Raw genomic sequence first — 17,750 nt, 5'->3', positions numbered from 1 at the left:
AGTACAACAGCCCCTCCATTATAGGGACCTTGCTTAACCTTAACCTCTAACTTTGAGACCACCTGTTTGAAAACCACCTTCAGGGCAACGCCATTTCTTTTGTGTGGTAGCAAAGTTAGAGAGGTTTCTTGCAACTTCTCTATCACTTCATTGGCAGTTTTGCGTGTACACGTTGATCCAAAAACATTAACCCTCTCCCACACGGTGGTAGTTCATGTACCAACAATACCTCTGTTGTAAAAGTCAGTTTGCAAATGAGTTTCAGTGGAATCTCCTTTTCCCACTGGTTAGGGGCTTGTTCCATTATTAATGAGCAACACATTTTCCATGTAGTCTTCGACTACCACCCAGCCCAGACATTGACACAATGGTTTACAGATAGACCAGGCGTACAGGCAATCCACCCATATGTCCCTGGGGCATTAGAATCTTTCCACCCTAATTAATGTTTAACTAAATGTGGAATCTCTACCTTTTCTGCCTAATAGAGCGCAAACAAATCTGCCCTGGAGGTAGCCCTGTAAAGTAATGTGGCAGCTGGGGTTGGGAATCGTACCGTTAAGGACAGAGGATGCCGTCTTTCTATGGTGAACTCTATAACAGGTTCTGTACATCACACTTCTGACAGAAATTGTTAAGAAAAAGTACACAGAATACATAAACACCTAATATGATGGTCATTGGTTTATTAAAGGTAACGGAAATTAAGAAATACTATCAGGTGTCACAAATGAGGGACCACCAACAAAGTCAGTGTTCAAACATGGTTTAACGTGATTTAACAATGGGGTTGGCATGAAGGTTTTGTGTGCCTTAAAGCAGGGAGAGGAAGGAAGGATATCTAAACAGGTGAAAGAATCTCCATGAGTGATCAGTCTCAGTCTTGTGCAAGGTATTCTGCTATGCATCTCACAAAGTTCCACAATAGTTCTCTGCATCTTGCCTTTTAAGATAATCAAGCGAGACAACGGGCCTCATTACGACCCAGGCGGTAAGTTACCGCCTGGGCCGTGACTTTACCACCATGGCGTAAACTACGTTTACGCCATGGTGGTTGGCGGACTTACCGCCCCATTCCGACCTTGGCGGGGCGGTAAGTCCCCAATCCCCATTTACCCTTCCCCATTCCCATTTTTGCCCCATAGGGCATAATGGGAGTGGGGAAGGCGTTAATTACGCCACCGTAAATTACGGTGGCGTAATTAACTCCATGGTCCCTTAGCGCCATGGATTTTAACACCCGCCAAAAGCGGGTGTTAAAACCTCCATGGCGCTAAGGGACCTCGTAATTGGCGGTAAGGGGTCGGCGCAGCTAACGCTGGCGTAAACCCCTTACCGCCAGGGTCGTAATGAGGCCCAACATCTATTATAGTTCCTTGGGTCATGCAACATCTATTATAGTTCCTTGGGTCATGGTTCCTGAGATGTTAAATCAAAAAAGTCCTTTCCAGTTTTTTGAGATATGGCTTCCGTGATCCTCATGCACATATGTAGGCAAGATAGTTCCTTCCTGGACTAGAGTTGCTTTCTTTCCTTGTGCTGTGGGATGGTTTTCATATTGCTGTCATAGCCCCCTGCTAAGGGCAACGTCTCACATGTTGAACAGGGTCTTATTCTCAATTCACCTACATTTCTTCCATTGTAGGCTTGGCCACGAAGGGAACGCTTTCAATCTGGGATCACAGTGGGCCACATGGAACACCCGCATGAGGAGCTTTTTAAACCAAAGCTTGTTTGTCATGTTTCTTTGCTTGGATTTCTGCATAACTCCTCTGGGTATAATTCACAATGAGCTGCCTTGCTCATGATTTATTTATTTGTATATAGGGGGAACAATGCTCTTTTGATTACAAAAGAAAGTACAGTAGATAGGAAATTAGATTTGACTGGAAGCAGTGAGCTTCTTTCAATGGGGTGACTTTGAGTGGCATTCTGAGCAGGTTGTTGAGGGATGGGAGTAAATGGAAGAGACACAGGGGGCAATACATGGGTGGACATACTCAGAGTAAAGAGAACCAACATTAGACATTATTAAGTGCAGGCAGGTGGTACGGCCAGCTGTGTTAGGCATGTGACCATGATGGATGAAGTGCTAGAGTGGAGGAAGGGGAAGTGAGGGACAGAGGCATGTTAGAGACAGGGGAAAAATGTTAGCTAGAAGGCAGTTGAGTGGTAGGTTAAGAGAATAACAAATCTGTGTAGACTGTTTCTAGGTTCCCAGCCTCTGGCCCTGTTGGCTTGTCCTTTCCTTCCCTTTCATTGCCTTGCCTTTTCCTTAATTTCCCTTTCTTTCTGTTTCTTTCCTTCCCTTCCCATCCACTTCCTTTCCCAACTGCCACCTCAACTCCATACTCCCTTGCCTCTCCCTCAGACTGGCCATTTATACCCTGAATACTTGTGTGATTTCAGTGCTAAATGGGCTAGAAATTGGTGCTGCCGGTGCGGACCCTTCCCCATCCCCATCGCATCTCCATCTCTGTACAGCCAGGTGTGTGCAGGGATTCATTGGGTGGCTTGAACTCCTGCTCCAGACATGGTCATGCAAACCTTGGGCAGGCTAGGCAGTGTGTTTTTGTTGTCTCAAATTCACTGCGTGTGTGTGTGTCTGTGTGTGTGTGTGTGCGTGCGTGCGTGCGTGCGTGAGTGCGTGAGCTTTGTTACTGGGTTATGGATTTCATACCTGCTAACTTCACCTTCATCCTTCCTACTACCATTACGGGACTCAGGAACCCTCCAAGGGTCACATCATGGAGGGGTTGCCTCTCTTGGGCACCTCTAGTTCCCCCTTTCCTGGTGAGGGTCCAGTGACTGTCACACGGCCTTGACCCCAGAGTTATCTTCCCCCATCACTGATTGCCTCGCTGCAGACTCCACTGGATGGCCTTGCACTTTCCGATACTTAATTCCTCCAAAACAATGGCTGCCAGGCTTAACGCACTGAATAATTCAAAGAGTTGCCCCATTTCCCTTCTTACCCCGCTGCGATTCCAGTTTACACCCTAGTCCTCATCAGGCTGGACTAATGCTCTAGCCTCATCATGCGACTCCCTCTACTCCTTTCAGCTGCTTCTCAAGGTACCGATCTTTGCCCCATGCACCTTCTTGAACCTCCCCAATACTCACCCACCTAACTTACCCACCGACTGCATCGACTGCATGTGGGGTGGCTGCCAGTGACCAATCGCTCACTCTTTAAATTGCTTCTTCTTGCCTTCACATCTAACACTTTGGGCTACCAGCTCCAATCTGACCAACTCCATCTTCCGCCACTCACCCCTTGCACTCTGCGACCTTAAGCCCTCCGTAAAACCTCTTGTTCTCCATCCTACATGTGCAGGGCCTACTTTTACCTTTTAGCCCTTCTTGCCCCCAGAATTAATACCCCAAACCTTCTGAGATCAAGTCCACCTCCATTGTAAAAGGATTCAAGACTGCCATGACAAAGTATTTTCTTTCCCTTAATGCAATCATAATATTGCATCACCGCTGTGATCAGCCACTTCATAGTCATGCATAGTCTATACATTGTGTATCTATCCATTCATGCACATTGCATGTCACTGCCATCTTTATGCCCCACATTCTGCTACTCATTGCCTAGTTACTCTCTCATTCATTTCATATGTGTTCCTATTGTGAAGCACCCAGACAGCCAGTCTATATGTACGCATGTACTCAGTTTCTTGTTGAAACTCTTTTCTCTGTTAAGATAAAGCCAAACAAAAAATGAATACGAATAATATAATTATATTTGGCTTTGTCCCTTCAACTTTGTAAATCGTAAGGGCAAACCTTATAACAGAATCTCTGAACTTTACATATCTACTTGTAAGCATCTTCAGACATCAAACAAAAAACACAAGTGCCACTTTTTCAATTTGTGGTATTAACTGTAAAACCACTGGTCTCTTCTAATGCTTTAAATGCATAATCTGTGCACAGTACCTTCAGTCCCTGTTAAATATTGCTCCATGAATTGTCCCATGTGTAGTGGTTTGATCTCTGTTCCATCATGTTTGTTTTGCATAATCATAAAGTGGAAGTAGGAGACCATATTATCTTTTGGATTTCTGGTTACATATATAATCTGTAGTAAACAGAGCAAATATGCCAAATATGTTAAGAAGGAATTCTTGGAAAAGACACACAGTTTACAGCCGTCCTACTACAAATAGTTTGAAAGTACTCCTATGCATTCGAATATTATCAACACCCATCTACAACTGTAAAAAATAATAAGTGCAAAGCTTAAAGTACCATATACAAATGGCCTCTCAAATCGGAAAAGAGCATGCATAGGCACCACTCAGAATTAAGTGAGCTACTAAACAACTGTTCCTCCCAACTTTCTCAATGAGACCGCGCAGGAAGGTGTATTTTCCTCAAAGTATTATAAGAGACAGGGTTTGACTGGGACACACAATAGGACTTAAAACATCCCAAAAAGTACAGATTGTGTGAATCGCAACTTTTTGTGACACTGTTTTGGCTGCACCTTGGTGCTCCTATGGGAAATGGTTGATTTTAAAGCATACTAAGAGGACCCGATAGCTTGGTGAAACCTGGATAGGATTTAACGACACATTTTAACACACATTGGTAATGGTCACAGTTTTAGCTTTTGGGTAGACATGGGAACTGCATAGGTCAGGCATTGCCATAGTGTTATTAACTGGCCATCAATGGAAGCAGCTGCACAATGTTGCCTGGGCTTATAATATCAGTGCCTGGCAAATGCCTACGTATGCAAAAGACAAAACTGTTGGCTTTGCCACACTTGTTTTTAACAGGACATTAATGAGAGATATGTATAGTGCTTATGAATCAAGTGGCTGAGGGCAGACCTGGTTAACACATTTCTATTACACCAGAAGTGTGTTTAAAGCTCTAATTGAGCCATTAACTCTCAGAAGCTTTAGAAAAAACTGTTGTGTGCTGAAACGTTGAAGCTGCTAGGTTTGGTGTAAATGGAAGCGTTCAAATACTAACCGTGTGTTGTTTATGGACACTTTCATGTACACCAAAGCAAGCAACTTCAATGTAACTTTGAAGCTGCTTGCTTTGGTGTGCATGAAAGTGTCCATAAACAACACACGGGTGTATATGAACACTTCCATTTACACCAAACAAGGCTTCTTGTGGCACTCCTCCAGTTTAACGGCACCCAAAGGGTACCGTATTTGTGCGCATGTCTAGCACACATATTAAACTGGCGGAGTGCCACAAAAATAAGCTTCCAAAAAGCCAGTTTCCGAATGTGGTGGTTGCTAGGTTGGTTTCCAACCCATCCCAGCAACTGCCACATATATTCCGAAATTGGCGCATTCCTTCCTACTTCGGAGGAATGTGCCAACTTCAGAATAGCTCTTAAGTACCAAAAAGGTTGTTAAGCCTTTTAACTTCCTTTTCAGTACTTAACACCTACATGAGAATATGGGCCTGAGCGTTACATTGAAGCTGCTTGCTTTGGTGTACATGAAAGTGTCCATATACAACACACGGGTGTATTTGAACACTTCCATTTACAACAAAGCTAGCAGCTTCAATGTTGCATACTGCAACGTTGAAGCTGCTCGCTTTGGTGTAAATGAAAGTGTTCATATACACCGCATGGATGTGCTGCAACGTTGAAGCTGCTCGCTTTGAATGAGTGTTCAAATACACTGCACGAAATGAAAGTGTTCATATACACCATAAAGGTGTAAAGTAACACTTTCCTATACACCACAGTAAGCAGCTTCAACATCCTGCAATGTTGAAGCTGCTCCCTTTGGTGTAAAGGAACGTGTTAATTTGTGTTCTGGGCAGCATTTTCGTAAAATAACTAATCTATCGTTATTTTACAAAAATGCTGCCGAGATTGGATTGCGCCCGTAACAGTTTAAAACAGGCGTAATCCTCACAGATCACTGTCTTGCTCTACGAGGATGCCCATGCCCACTTGAGAATAGTAGTGGAGTCTGGGCGTCCTCTTTTGGCACAGTGAATCATGCTGTTTAGCACCTTCACTGCACCAAGATGATAATATGGGCCTGAGGATGTGTTTTAGGTGGGGGGGATCAGAAAGTGGGAAGGAATGGCCGTAGGGATTAGCACGGCCATTGGCAGTGAATGGGTGGATAAATAAATACAAACCACCTACTAGATTTCTCGTATGCCATTTCTCGCAACATTTTAGTCTTATAGACGGCACTTTTGCGCCATCTAATAGCCAAAACTGAAAAGGGGGAAGATAAGGAAAAAATTGCTTATTTGGCCCATTTCAAAGCACTTAGAGCCATAACATTTTTCAACACGGGGCAGCATTGAAGGCCAATTGTATTCAAAGGTGGTAGTTCTCTTCCAAATAATGTGTAGCCTTGTTATTTCAATACGTGATTTGGCAGGCCACCAGTGTAGGCTTCCTGACAGGGCCTACCTTAAAAGGTTGCACCTACAAACTCGTCTGAGCTATATATGTAAACCTGGTATGTAACAGTATGCAGAGAGGGCTACCTTGCCACTCAGGTGGTGTCCCCGATTGCTTAACCAGAAGAATGGTCTTGGGGTCAATATGTTAGCACCTAATTTACCTTAGAGGGTGAAAGTTTCAACCTCTCATACACCATGACCCATGAGCACTATAAAAGTTAAGTTAATGCTAGGCACATGAATGACACTTCACTCGAGGAATCTTTCCCACGACCCCAAAAACACTGTGCAACTGCTCATTTTAATTGGCAACTCGCTTGTCCCACATTGTGGGCTTCATTCATTCATGCAAACACAATGAGAGAGACCACGTGGGTATATGATCTGGCATCAATTGCCGTTTATTCCCAATCGCCCCTCCCTCATCCCCTGTGGTCACATGACTGTGGGTTACTACACGTGCCCTCACATCACGTCTTACCCATGACACAATCTCGCAGGAACATGCTGGCAACATCCACGCTCCTCGTGTCCTGCGGGTCTTCCTCTACTGCTGCTGTCAATTTTGGACTGAACCCTGGGGGGGGGGGGAGTGTTGCATGGCACCCCTCCTGGGAGTATAGTAGCTCCCAGGACTTGTGCATTGGTCACATGGTGCTAGAGACGTGACGTAGGCGTTTACCCCAAAATGGCAGCTGTTCTGCCTGCAACCAGTTGTTTCCTCTCCTGATGCTTTCCTGTTACCTTACTTTACCAGTGTTACCGCCATTACTTGCCTGGACACTTACCTCAGGCCATTTCAAAACCTTCTTTGCTTTGCTGCAGACCTTTGCTAGACAGTATGTCGACCACCATCAGTCAACACCCAAAACAGCGGTGTCCAGAGTTTTTGCCTTTTGGCTTTTCCCCCATGGACTTGCTGTCCCCCCACCCCGTCCCCTCAGTGATTGTGCCATTAACACCAAGTTGGCTTCTGGGATGGGCAGGACCTTGAAACAGAAGGTTAGCAACTAATTTCAACCCGCCCTTAACACAGGACCCCAAATCCTGGTTAAACCTGGACAGGATTTAACAAACCATTTAACAAAGAGGGAAGCTAAGAAAAACAATGCTTATTTGGCCAATTTCCAAGCCCATGGGCCAGTAAAATTGGACAGCATTAAAGGCCAATTCTCTTCCAAATAATTTGTAGCCCTTTTATTACTTGAATACGTGATTTTCCAGGCCACCATTATAGGCATCGAGACACATAAGATATGGCCAACCCTAAAAGTTGGCTCCTATAAACCCGCCTGACATACAGATAAAACGTGAATAGCACAGTATGTTGGAATACAATTTACCTTTGAGGCTGACAGTGCCAACCTCTTACACACCATGAGAACTATAAAAGTTATGTTAATGCTAGGCACATTAATGACTCTTCACTCAAAGAGTCTTCCCCATACCTCCACACACTGAACAACTACATCAACATCAATTATGCAAGCTTTTTATTACAACACATTCTAATTCTCTACATGCACAGAGGCTAATCATCTCCTTTGGCAAACAGGTGACTTACATGAACATATTTGCATGAACATTCCAATAGCCATCCCATGATTATGATCCTTGTAGGAAACGTGTGGACGATTGGATAGTTGACATAACCCTGCGATGACCTTCGCAGGATAAAAACAAAACATTTACACCAACAAATCCTACAAACCCTAATTATCCTTAAAGAAAATCACTAAAATCACTAAAGAGGCATCCACAACTGCAGATGCTGGTGCGAACTGAATGTCTGATATATGATGCCCCAAAAGACAAATAAATGCTGTCTTGCTCAGATGTTATGATTCTTTAGAGAAGCTTCTATTTGCTCTCTAACATTGCCACATAACTGCTGGCTGTGGGTGTAATCAGTGCAGGCTTCAGACTGCCCAAGTTGTCCTTCTCTTTTTTTTCTCCTCTTTATGCACTGTGGCTCTTGCGGCTCGTGGCAGGCCTGTTATTCCACAGTGCATACCTTATGTTTTTCTTTGCTTACCCTTTCATATTTCTTTTCTTGTAGATATGTGACTTCTGCTCTGACACGGACGCTATGCAGGTTGGGCTTTATTTTATGTATGTGAACCCCAAGGATCTTGTGAAATACTGAGTCCAAGGTGGGCTCATTCCATTTCTCTACCTTGTCGGGTGGAGGGGGTGCACACGTGTCACAGGCCCAGGGCAGGCTCCCTTCATTTTCACACTTTTTTGTCCATGTTTTCCCTGCTCCTGCAGGGCCAGATTTTTTACCAGAATGTGGATCATCTCACCAGAGATGTTTTTCAGTTTCTAACACTGGCTTGCTTATCCTCTACAGTAATTGCTCCTATTAGGCAGTCAGGCAATAGGGTACCTTTGCTCTTCTTCCTTGGAACCATGGGACTACTATGGGCATCATGAAGGACATGGAGGTGCAAGGATGAGTTACTGGTGTGCCCATGTCCAGTACACAGGAAAGTGGTCGTATGGGGAAGCTGTCATTGGTGATGCTGTCAAGGGCAGGGGTGTCGTGTGCAATGTTGCAATGGTTCCATGTGGTCTAACAGTCATATTGAGCAGTGTGTGTTGTGCCACAAACTGGCATCACAGATCACCCTTGAGCACCTTCTTAACATTTTAGCTCTATTAAAAACCCAAGTAGCTCAACTGCAAAAACAAGTTCCTTGATTATTTAAAAGAAGGTTTAAAATTATAGATGTGCTAACTTTTCCATTGCCTGTTTGATATCCTTGATTTTCAAGAAGATAATAGATATTTCATTAACTAAGTGGGGAGGCCCTGGTGAGTGCTCGCATGTGCGCTCTGATCTATGGGGGTGTGGTGTGCCTGCTGCTGATTAGACAGCCACAAATATCTGTAGCCTGAAGTGGATCTGGCGTTGCTTTAAAAAGTGGTGTGCTGCAGTAACATTACCAAAGTGTATCATGTACTAGGAATGATCATTGCAGAACATTTGCTATACCCACTGCTGCTCCCTCAAGCAGTCAGTGAGGGTGTTCCACTGTGCATGTTGCAAAAGAATGTTCCAAGATTGCCATTTCTGGTCTGTTGAAGGCTCAGTATCTAGGGTGATAAGCGCAAGGGGGAAAAAATGCGAAGTGCCTAAACCATCTGTAGTGAACCAGAAAGTGTTGGACAGGTTACTGACATGTTCAAAGATTTTCTTTAAATTAAAAGAAAATGTTTTAACTAGCCCTATCGCTATGAGGGACGTTCCCTACCTGGCAAACTAAAACTTAGGGTGCACTTCAAAGTAAAAGTCTTCTGTCCCTAGCCTAACTACTAACTGGCTCTACCTCGGTTGAAAACATGTAACAAAAGGACAAGGTAAGGCTTCTACAAAAGCCTATGCGTGAGCTTCTGCCAGAACCAACTTTCGCAGTGTCATGATTCTTTAGTGTGCAATGGTAACGTTTTCACAATCTTTTTGTAAATTACCTTCTGTATTGGTTTCACTCTCCCCTTGATAAAGAAAACTGTTTCTTCTGATACTTTTCTCAGGCTTTATGTTCAGGATTATTTGGCAAGACAACTCTCAGTCTCCCACCTTCGGGTATTGGGATTCCCCTAAAGTCCTTTGGTTCTCTTGTGGTTGTCTTTATTTCACAATTGCAATATTCACTAGCCTGATCGGCTATACCAGCCTTGGCATACAATGTTCATATATCCTTCACTCTGTTTTAGTGGGGTAGTGTGGCAATATCTTCTCTCACTTCCTTGTACTTCTGGCGACTTTTCCAGCCCGGACATATAATGTCTGTATCCTTTTCTACCTGCTTTAGTTGGGCTGTGTTCCAGTGAGCTTATATTTCGTTCTCATACTTGTGGCGGCTGTTCCAGCCGTAACATACAATGTTTGTAACTTTTCCCCACTGTTTTCCATACCTGCGTCGATTTCAGTACTCCGTGAAACCAAGCGTTCCAGTATTTACTAGAGTACCCAAATCAACAGAACAGCAGCTGTGTTCTGGACGGTGTCCCTTCCAGCCGAATAGGTACTTGTCGGGTGGAGCCGGTGATCCGGGCTCCTCTCCAGTTTCTGGTTTCAATGTCTTTTGCTTGAATATCGTCTTTACAGGAGATGCCAACTTCTTTCCAACATCCAGATAAGCAGACAAGGTGGTTTGGACTAGGGGTTCCATTGTGGAATGGGAGTCCTCGTCCCCACGAGGGACCTCAGTCGTAGTGAGGTTCCACTTGCCCAGACCCCTAGGGGTGGTCTTGCTTAGTGGGCTCACCTCCCTAGCCGCAACGGGGGTGTCTCCCCTCTGGGTGCAAGGGACCAATTGCCCAGATTTGTCACACCTCCCCACACAACTAATCCCAGGTACAGGGAAATCACCATCCACATGTTCAACTCGTAGTTTATAACTCTTCCCAGGAGGAAGATTGTAGGCTCGATTGAAGCGTGGGGAAAATATTGGTGAGTGTGGGTGCTTGGACTAGCAGAGCAACAAGTTGGAGAGAGAAGAAGTTACAGAAAGACGAGGATATGTGGGGAATGATGAAGGTGCAAACAGAGAGGGAGGAGGTGTGAAGGTTGCCTGGAAGGTGCAGGAAATGGAGGAGTGAAAAAGAGCTGAGATAACAGGAGGGGTGGAGTTGTGGATGCAGCTGACGGTGCGATAGGTGGAGGGGAAGACAAGAGCTGAGGATGGAGAAAAAGGAGCTGAGGGAGCAGGAGGAGGTGTGGCGAGAGCATAGGGTGTGGGAGGGTTAGCATGGGAAGAGAGGACCGAGAAAGCAAGAGGAGAAGGTGGATGTACAGGATGAGTGAAGGTTGTAGGAGAGGAGCGGAGGTAAGGTGGAGCAAGGGAGAACCAAGGAGGACAAGCAAGTATAGAGATTGGAGGGAGAAGAGATCAAGGAGTGGGAGAAGGTACAGAGAAGAACAATCCTATCCTATTTAACATATTGCAAATGGTACAGGAGCATGAACATTGAATAGTTTCTCAAAATACACTGTGCATCAAATGTCCATTAGCACCCTTGATGGATGTGGCAGCTAATCATATTGCCTAAAACGCAGACTGAATCTCCTGAACAAAGCACACATTCTGATTGCGCTTTCTGCTGCTCGTACCCAACCACCATCTTCTCACCCTCCTGCTTCCTACCCTGCCCAGCCAACACTCACTTTTCCTTGTCCCATGGCAAATCACCTCCCCGAACTCCACCACTCACACTGGCCTCCATGAAAATGGAAGAAATACTTTGCATGCAGACCCGCACTCCAGTTTAATGGAAACCAGCTTTGGTGTGGGTTCAAAGAAAATATTACTATCATCATACCCGATTAGCAAACCAGGGGTATTAATATCAATAATCGCCTGATCCACAGGACTGCAAGTGCAAATTCCATGGTCAATTATACCCTGCAAGGGGCACAGATCTGACCATTGATGACAGGTATGTGGGCCATTCTTGCTCCATTTTTATAAAAAAATAATAGACAGAAAGCAGATTGATTTCCGCCTGTATTTAGGTGTAAAAATCAGTAGAACCGGAAAACTGGAAGCATTAATTATACATTCAAGATAATCCTAACATCCAGGAAAGTATCAGATTACTGCTGACTACTCATCCATACACCCTCTGCCCCACCAACAGCACAAGGTTTCAAGTGCCGCACATGAAGACATCAACTACTTCGCACATCAAGTCAAACCCCCTGGCCATACCATTTAAAGGCCTGGCAGCAGCGACACGGCTAGATGCCAAACTGGAGCTGCAGACTGAGCTAGTGGATAAAGGCCCACCTAGCACAGAAAAGCCCAGGAAACAATATCAAGCAAATGAAAGCTTTCCAACTGAACCCTCCATTTACACCATGGTCCTTCAGGAAAGAAATAATGGTATTTTCATCCCAATTTCCAAGAGACCAAACCTGTCAGACATTCCACAAAAGAGCTATCATGGCATGGCTGCAATCAGTAGGATCATCTGCCACCCTTTACAAAAAGGTGAAAAACGCTTTACAAACCTGTCATGTCTCTGAGCATCACATGGAAGGGTACTGGGAAGAGGTTGCAGCGGATTTCATGAGTTCACTTCTCCTCGGCCAATACATGCTTGTGATCCAAGATGATTACTCAAGATATACTGATATTCAAGTTGTGGCATCAAGCTCAGCAGCTGCACCAATCCCCTTGTTTGACAAGGTATTATCTGCATTTGTGATTCTTCTAGTTGCCAAAACTCATAATGGGCTTCCATTCTGCATGTACTTTCACCACCGAAAAATCACTCCACTTTGCAAAATGTTTCGGTGGAAATATTCATGGGCCGTGTTCAGAAGACCATTTAAAGTTTCTGTCGAAAACTGTTTGAGGAACATGACAAGCGTGAACTCAAGTGGGCGGTTTTCATTGCATACCAGGGAGAGCAAAGCCATAAGCCATGATGAAGGAGTTACTTCTAGCGTGTATATGGATAAGACTCTCAATTAGCTTTTTTCATTATCTCTGCATTTAAAAGTGTATGGTTGACCTTGAAAGTTTAGTTCTTGTCTGTTCTGGAAATCTTTCTTCTTTTCAACTTTTTTAGACTTTTTTTGTTTCTCTCCTCCACTGGAATTGTGGTGGTTTGTCGTCATGCGCCTCCCATCTGTGTTTTCGCCTAGTTTTGCAAATGTATCCATTATCAATCTGTAGTTATTTTTCTCAATAAACTCTTATTATAATTTCAGGAAGGAAGGAGGCACTGCGCTGTACTCGATGTGACATGGGGAGGGTTAGTTCGCTCTCAGGAGTGCCCCGCAGAAGGCCACCAGTTGAGCAAACCATCACATAGCAGGGGCCTCTTCCAGCAGGGTCCCATAGCTGGGGCTGGCTGCGCCAATTCAGACTGGCAACGCTGAGGCTTCATTTTAGGGCTAATCTGGTTTCTGCCCCAGGGGCCGTGAGATCAAGCTTTAGGGGGGCTGGGCTGAAGAGAAAGAAGCTTCCTAGACAGAAGATTGGATGACACAGAGACATCAAATATAAGCTCCATTTGAGCTTAAGTTATGTATAAACACTCCACTTCGGTGGACATCTGCCGCAGGCACGGCTACCCATCCACGCACTCTAGAATGCTGCTACGACTATGAAAAATTCAGTCTATCTGGTCGCATAACCGCTTTGTACTGAAACACCAGACTTACCTCAACACCTCTGCCATTAGAATGCAGTGACAACCTATGCCACATTTTGGTCTAGCTGTGTACATATACAGGGTAATTCATAGAATTTCGCACAAAAGTGGCACACGCGGCTGGCGCACAGTGTCCCCCTGCGATACACTGCGCCAGCCGCGTGCGATAAAATCCATTTCATCGCACAGCGTATTCATGCATTTTAGCCTCCAAAACCAGCCGTGGCGCAGAGTGGCGCAGCGACCCTGCAGCAGCGCCAGTTACACCCCCAAGAACGCCCTCGCGCAAGGAAAAGCCATCAAAATCCCCAATTCATCGCAAATGTCTGCGCTAACCCTGGACCAGTTCACAGGGCTGCCAAACAGCAAACGCCATGCGGGGAACGTGTATTTCAGGGGTTCGCGGGAAGTTTCACACGCGATTCTCCTGGGTACGTGTATTTCGGGGTGCGCGGGAAGTTTCACACACAAATTCAGCAGGGTACGTGTATTTCAGCAGTGCGCGGGAAGTTCCACACGCGATTGTCCTGGGTACGTGTATTCCAGGGGTGCGCGTGAAGTTTCACACGCGATTGCATCAGGGCACGTGTATTTCAGGGGTGCGCGGGAAGTTCCACACGCGATTCTCCTGGGTACGTGTATTTCTGGGTGTGCGTGAAGTTTCACACGCGAATCCTGAAGGGTACATGTATTTCGGGGTGCATGGGAAGTTTCACACACGAATTCAGCAGGGTACGTGTATTTCAGGGGTGCGCGGGAAGTTCCACACGCGATTGTCCTGGGTACGTGTATTTCAGGGGTGCGCGTGAAGTTTCACACGCGATTCCATCAGGGCACGTGTATTTCAGGGGTGCGCGGGAAGTTCCACACGCGAATCTCCTGGGTACGTGTATTTCGGGGTGCGCATGAAGTTTCACACGCGAATCCTGCAGGGTACGTGTATTTCGGGGTGCGCGGGATAGTTTCACATGCAAATTCAACAGGGTATGTGTATTTCAGGGGTGCGCGGGAAGTTTCACATGCAATTCCATCAGGGCACGTGTATTTCAGGGGTGCGCGGGAAGTTCCACACGAAATTCTCCTCGGTACGTGTATTCCAGGGGTGCGCGTGAAGTTTCACATGCAATTCCATCAGGGCACGTGTATTTCAGGGGTGCGCGGGAAGTTCCACACGAAATTCTCCTGGGTACATGTATTTCGGGGTGCGCGTGAAGTTTCACACGCGAATCCTGCAGGGTACGTGTATTTCGGGGTGCACGGGAAGTTTCACATGCAAATTCAGCAGGGTACGTTTATTTCAGGGGTGCGCGGGAAGTTCCACACGCGATTGTCCTGGGTACGTGTATTTCAGGGGTGCGCTTGAAGTTTCACACGCAATTCCATCAGGACACGTGTATTTCAGGGGTGCGCGGGAAGTTCCACACGCGAATCCTGCAGGGTACGTGTATTTCAGGGTGCGCGGGAAGTTTCACAGGCAAATTCAACAGGGTATGTGTATTTCAGGGGTGCGCGGGAAGTTCCACACGAGATTGTCCTCGGTACGTGTATTCCAGGGGTGCGAGTGAAGTTTCACATGCGATTCCATCAGGGCACGTGTATTTCAGGGGTGCGCGGGAAGTTCCACACCCGATTCTCCTGGGTACATGTATTTCGGGGTGCGCGTGAAGTTTCACACGCGAATCCTGCAGGGTACGTGTATTTCGGGGTGTGCGGGAAGTTTCACACGCAAATTCAGCAGGGTACATGTATTTCAGGGGTGCGCGGGAAGTTCCACACACGAATGTCCAGGGTACGCATATTTCGGGGTGCACGGGGAGTACTACACGTGAATTGGCCGTGTGGGTCCTCCCAGGTGTTCCCTCTACACCGTCCACGGCCCCTGCAGGCAGCCCACACCACAGGGGACTACCCTGCAACCCTGCTCATGTCCCGCAGGCAGCCCATCCACCATGGGCATGCCCCCCAGCCAAGCCACATGTCACCTTGCACTACTGATCAACAACGCATGTCTCCCAGCACCCCCACCCCCCAGCACTGTGGGGCACCTGCCAGCAGGCCCCCACTCATGTCCCCCTGCACCACCCCCCCCAGCATCCAGGGGCACCCTCCACCAGGCCCCCACACATGTCTCCCAGCACCCCCACCCCCCAGCATCCAGGGGCACCCTCCACCAGGCCCCCACACATGTCTCCCAGCAGCCCCACCCCCCAGCATCCAGGGGCACCCTCCACCAGGCCCCCACTCATGTCCAACTCATGTCCCCCTACACCCCTACCCCCCAGCAGTCAGAGGCACCCTCCACCATGTCCAACTCATGTCCCCCTGCACCTCCACCCCCCAGCATTGCGGGGCACCTGCCAGCAGGCCCCCACTCATGTCCCCCTGTACCCCACCCCCCAGCATTGCGGGGCACCTGCCAGCAGGCCCCCACTCATGTCCCCCAGCCAACACGTCATCACAATCTTGATCCCTGGCCCTTATGGCCAGCCTCCACATGCCAAACACCCACCCAAGTATTGCATCCACCCACTTAGAAATGCCAATTACATGATACAACCCCAATGGCAAGTATGTAAATGAACACATGTCCCTCACATACACACAATGGGTGTCAGTGAATGTCAAAACCCATATCATGATATGCATGAAACCAATGAGATGATACTACACATTGAAGTTTGATGAAAAAAATGTATTAAAAGCAACATAAATGGAATCAAAAATAAACAAACGACAATGGGAATTAAAAATCAAAAGCAGCATGTCCGTAAAATAATGAAAAACCACAAATCATAATCCAAAGGAAAGGTGTCCAAAGTCACAGTTCAAAAAAGTAAATCCAATGGAAAAACAAAACCGAAAACCATTGCTCCATGGGTAAATTCCAAATAAAAAAATAAAATCCAACAGTCAACTATATACAGATAAACAATCCAGGGTCCATGATCCCAACGGAAGAAATTAAACCTATCTAATAATACTACCTAATAAAAAAACTATATACAAAAATGTGGTCCATTGTCCAAAAGGTCCAAAAAAAATAAAAAAGCAACGGAAACCTAACACTAACTACATAACTATTTACAAGGACAGCGGGCTAGTCCGACGGCTCACTGGTTGTTGTCATGGGCCAGGGCATCATCAAACTCCTGTTCAATGGCTTAGAGGCGGGCTTGTTCCCTGGCCCCGAGGTCTCGCAGGGATAATACAGTATCCAGCTCCAACTCCCTGCGAATACCCTCGAGGCACTCAGCCCGCCTCAGCGCCCTCCGCATGGAGTTCTCCGCCCTGACCATTGTGAGCCGTTCCTCCTCTGCCCGCTGCCGCTCCGCACCTATCTGCTGGCCCAACCGCTCCCACATAGAAGACACTCCCATTCCAGGGTTCTCCTGCCCTCCGGCCGATGCCTGCCCCCCTGATGTTGATGGCCCTGAGCCATGATGCCTCCCACGTTGAGCCTGCCACTGCCTCCGACGCAACTGCCTGTGCCAGCACAACGGCATCCAGGCTAATGGAATCCACCGACGCCATCGTGCACATGCCTTGCCCGATGATGCCGTCACATCCTCCATCTGCTGGGGTCCAGTTGCTGGTGTGTCCACCCCTGCTGGACCCCGACTACCGACTGTGGCAGGGATGGGATCCCCACCGAGTTGGCTGCGTTGGTCGGGGCAGGTCCACAGGGGGCCCTGGTGGCATCTGGGCCGGAAGACGGCATGGAGAATGACTGGCGCATAGCCTCCACAGAGGAGGAGAGGGTCGCCAGAGTGCCCGACACATGTACGAAACCCCCAACCATGGCCGCTCCCAACTGGGCCACGTTGGTACGGTGCACTTCGTGATGACGTGCGTGCTCCCCCCGGGAAGCATGCACCTCATCACGAATGACACCTGTGCGCAACGCGACACCAATTAGGACCTTCTCCATAGGGCCAGGGGTCCCCTCGTCCGCAGGTGGAGGGGAGTGAGATGACATGGACATCCCCCCTACCTGCGGACGGGCCTGGGATGGGGCATCCCTGCTGGTGCATGGTGGTGCAGTCACAGTGTCAGGGACAGTGACATGCACAGGCACCTCCACGGCGACCTGTGCTGCCTCCTGCCCCTGCCCCTGGACTGCACCACTTGCACCAGCAGGGATGCCCCCACCAGGCCCCATGTGCGGCTCA

The 17,750-nt window shown here is 47.2% G+C and overlaps 1 protein-coding gene across 1 annotated transcript in view; it reads right to left on the bottom strand.

The window, feature by feature from the left end:
- The window catches only part of LOC138453629 (amine sulfotransferase-like), a 438,834-nt gene that overhangs the window by 160,751 nt on the left and 260,333 nt on the right, over nucleotides 1-17,750 (bottom strand). Inside the window, exon 5 of the mRNA XM_069606655.1 lies at nucleotides 3,946-4,087. Coding sequence (XP_069462756.1) covers nucleotides 3,946-4,087 — 142 coding nt within the window. The remainder of the gene's footprint in view (nucleotides 1-3,945; nucleotides 4,088-17,750) is intronic.

Source organism: Ambystoma mexicanum, chromosome 4p (assembly GCF_040938575.1).
Source record: "Ambystoma mexicanum isolate Mex_15411 chromosome 4p, UKY_AmexF1_1, whole genome shotgun sequence".
NCBI classification, from domain to species: domain Eukaryota; kingdom Metazoa; phylum Chordata; class Amphibia; order Caudata; family Ambystomatidae; genus Ambystoma; species Ambystoma mexicanum.
This window is presented reverse-complemented; position numbering and strand designations above follow the sequence as displayed.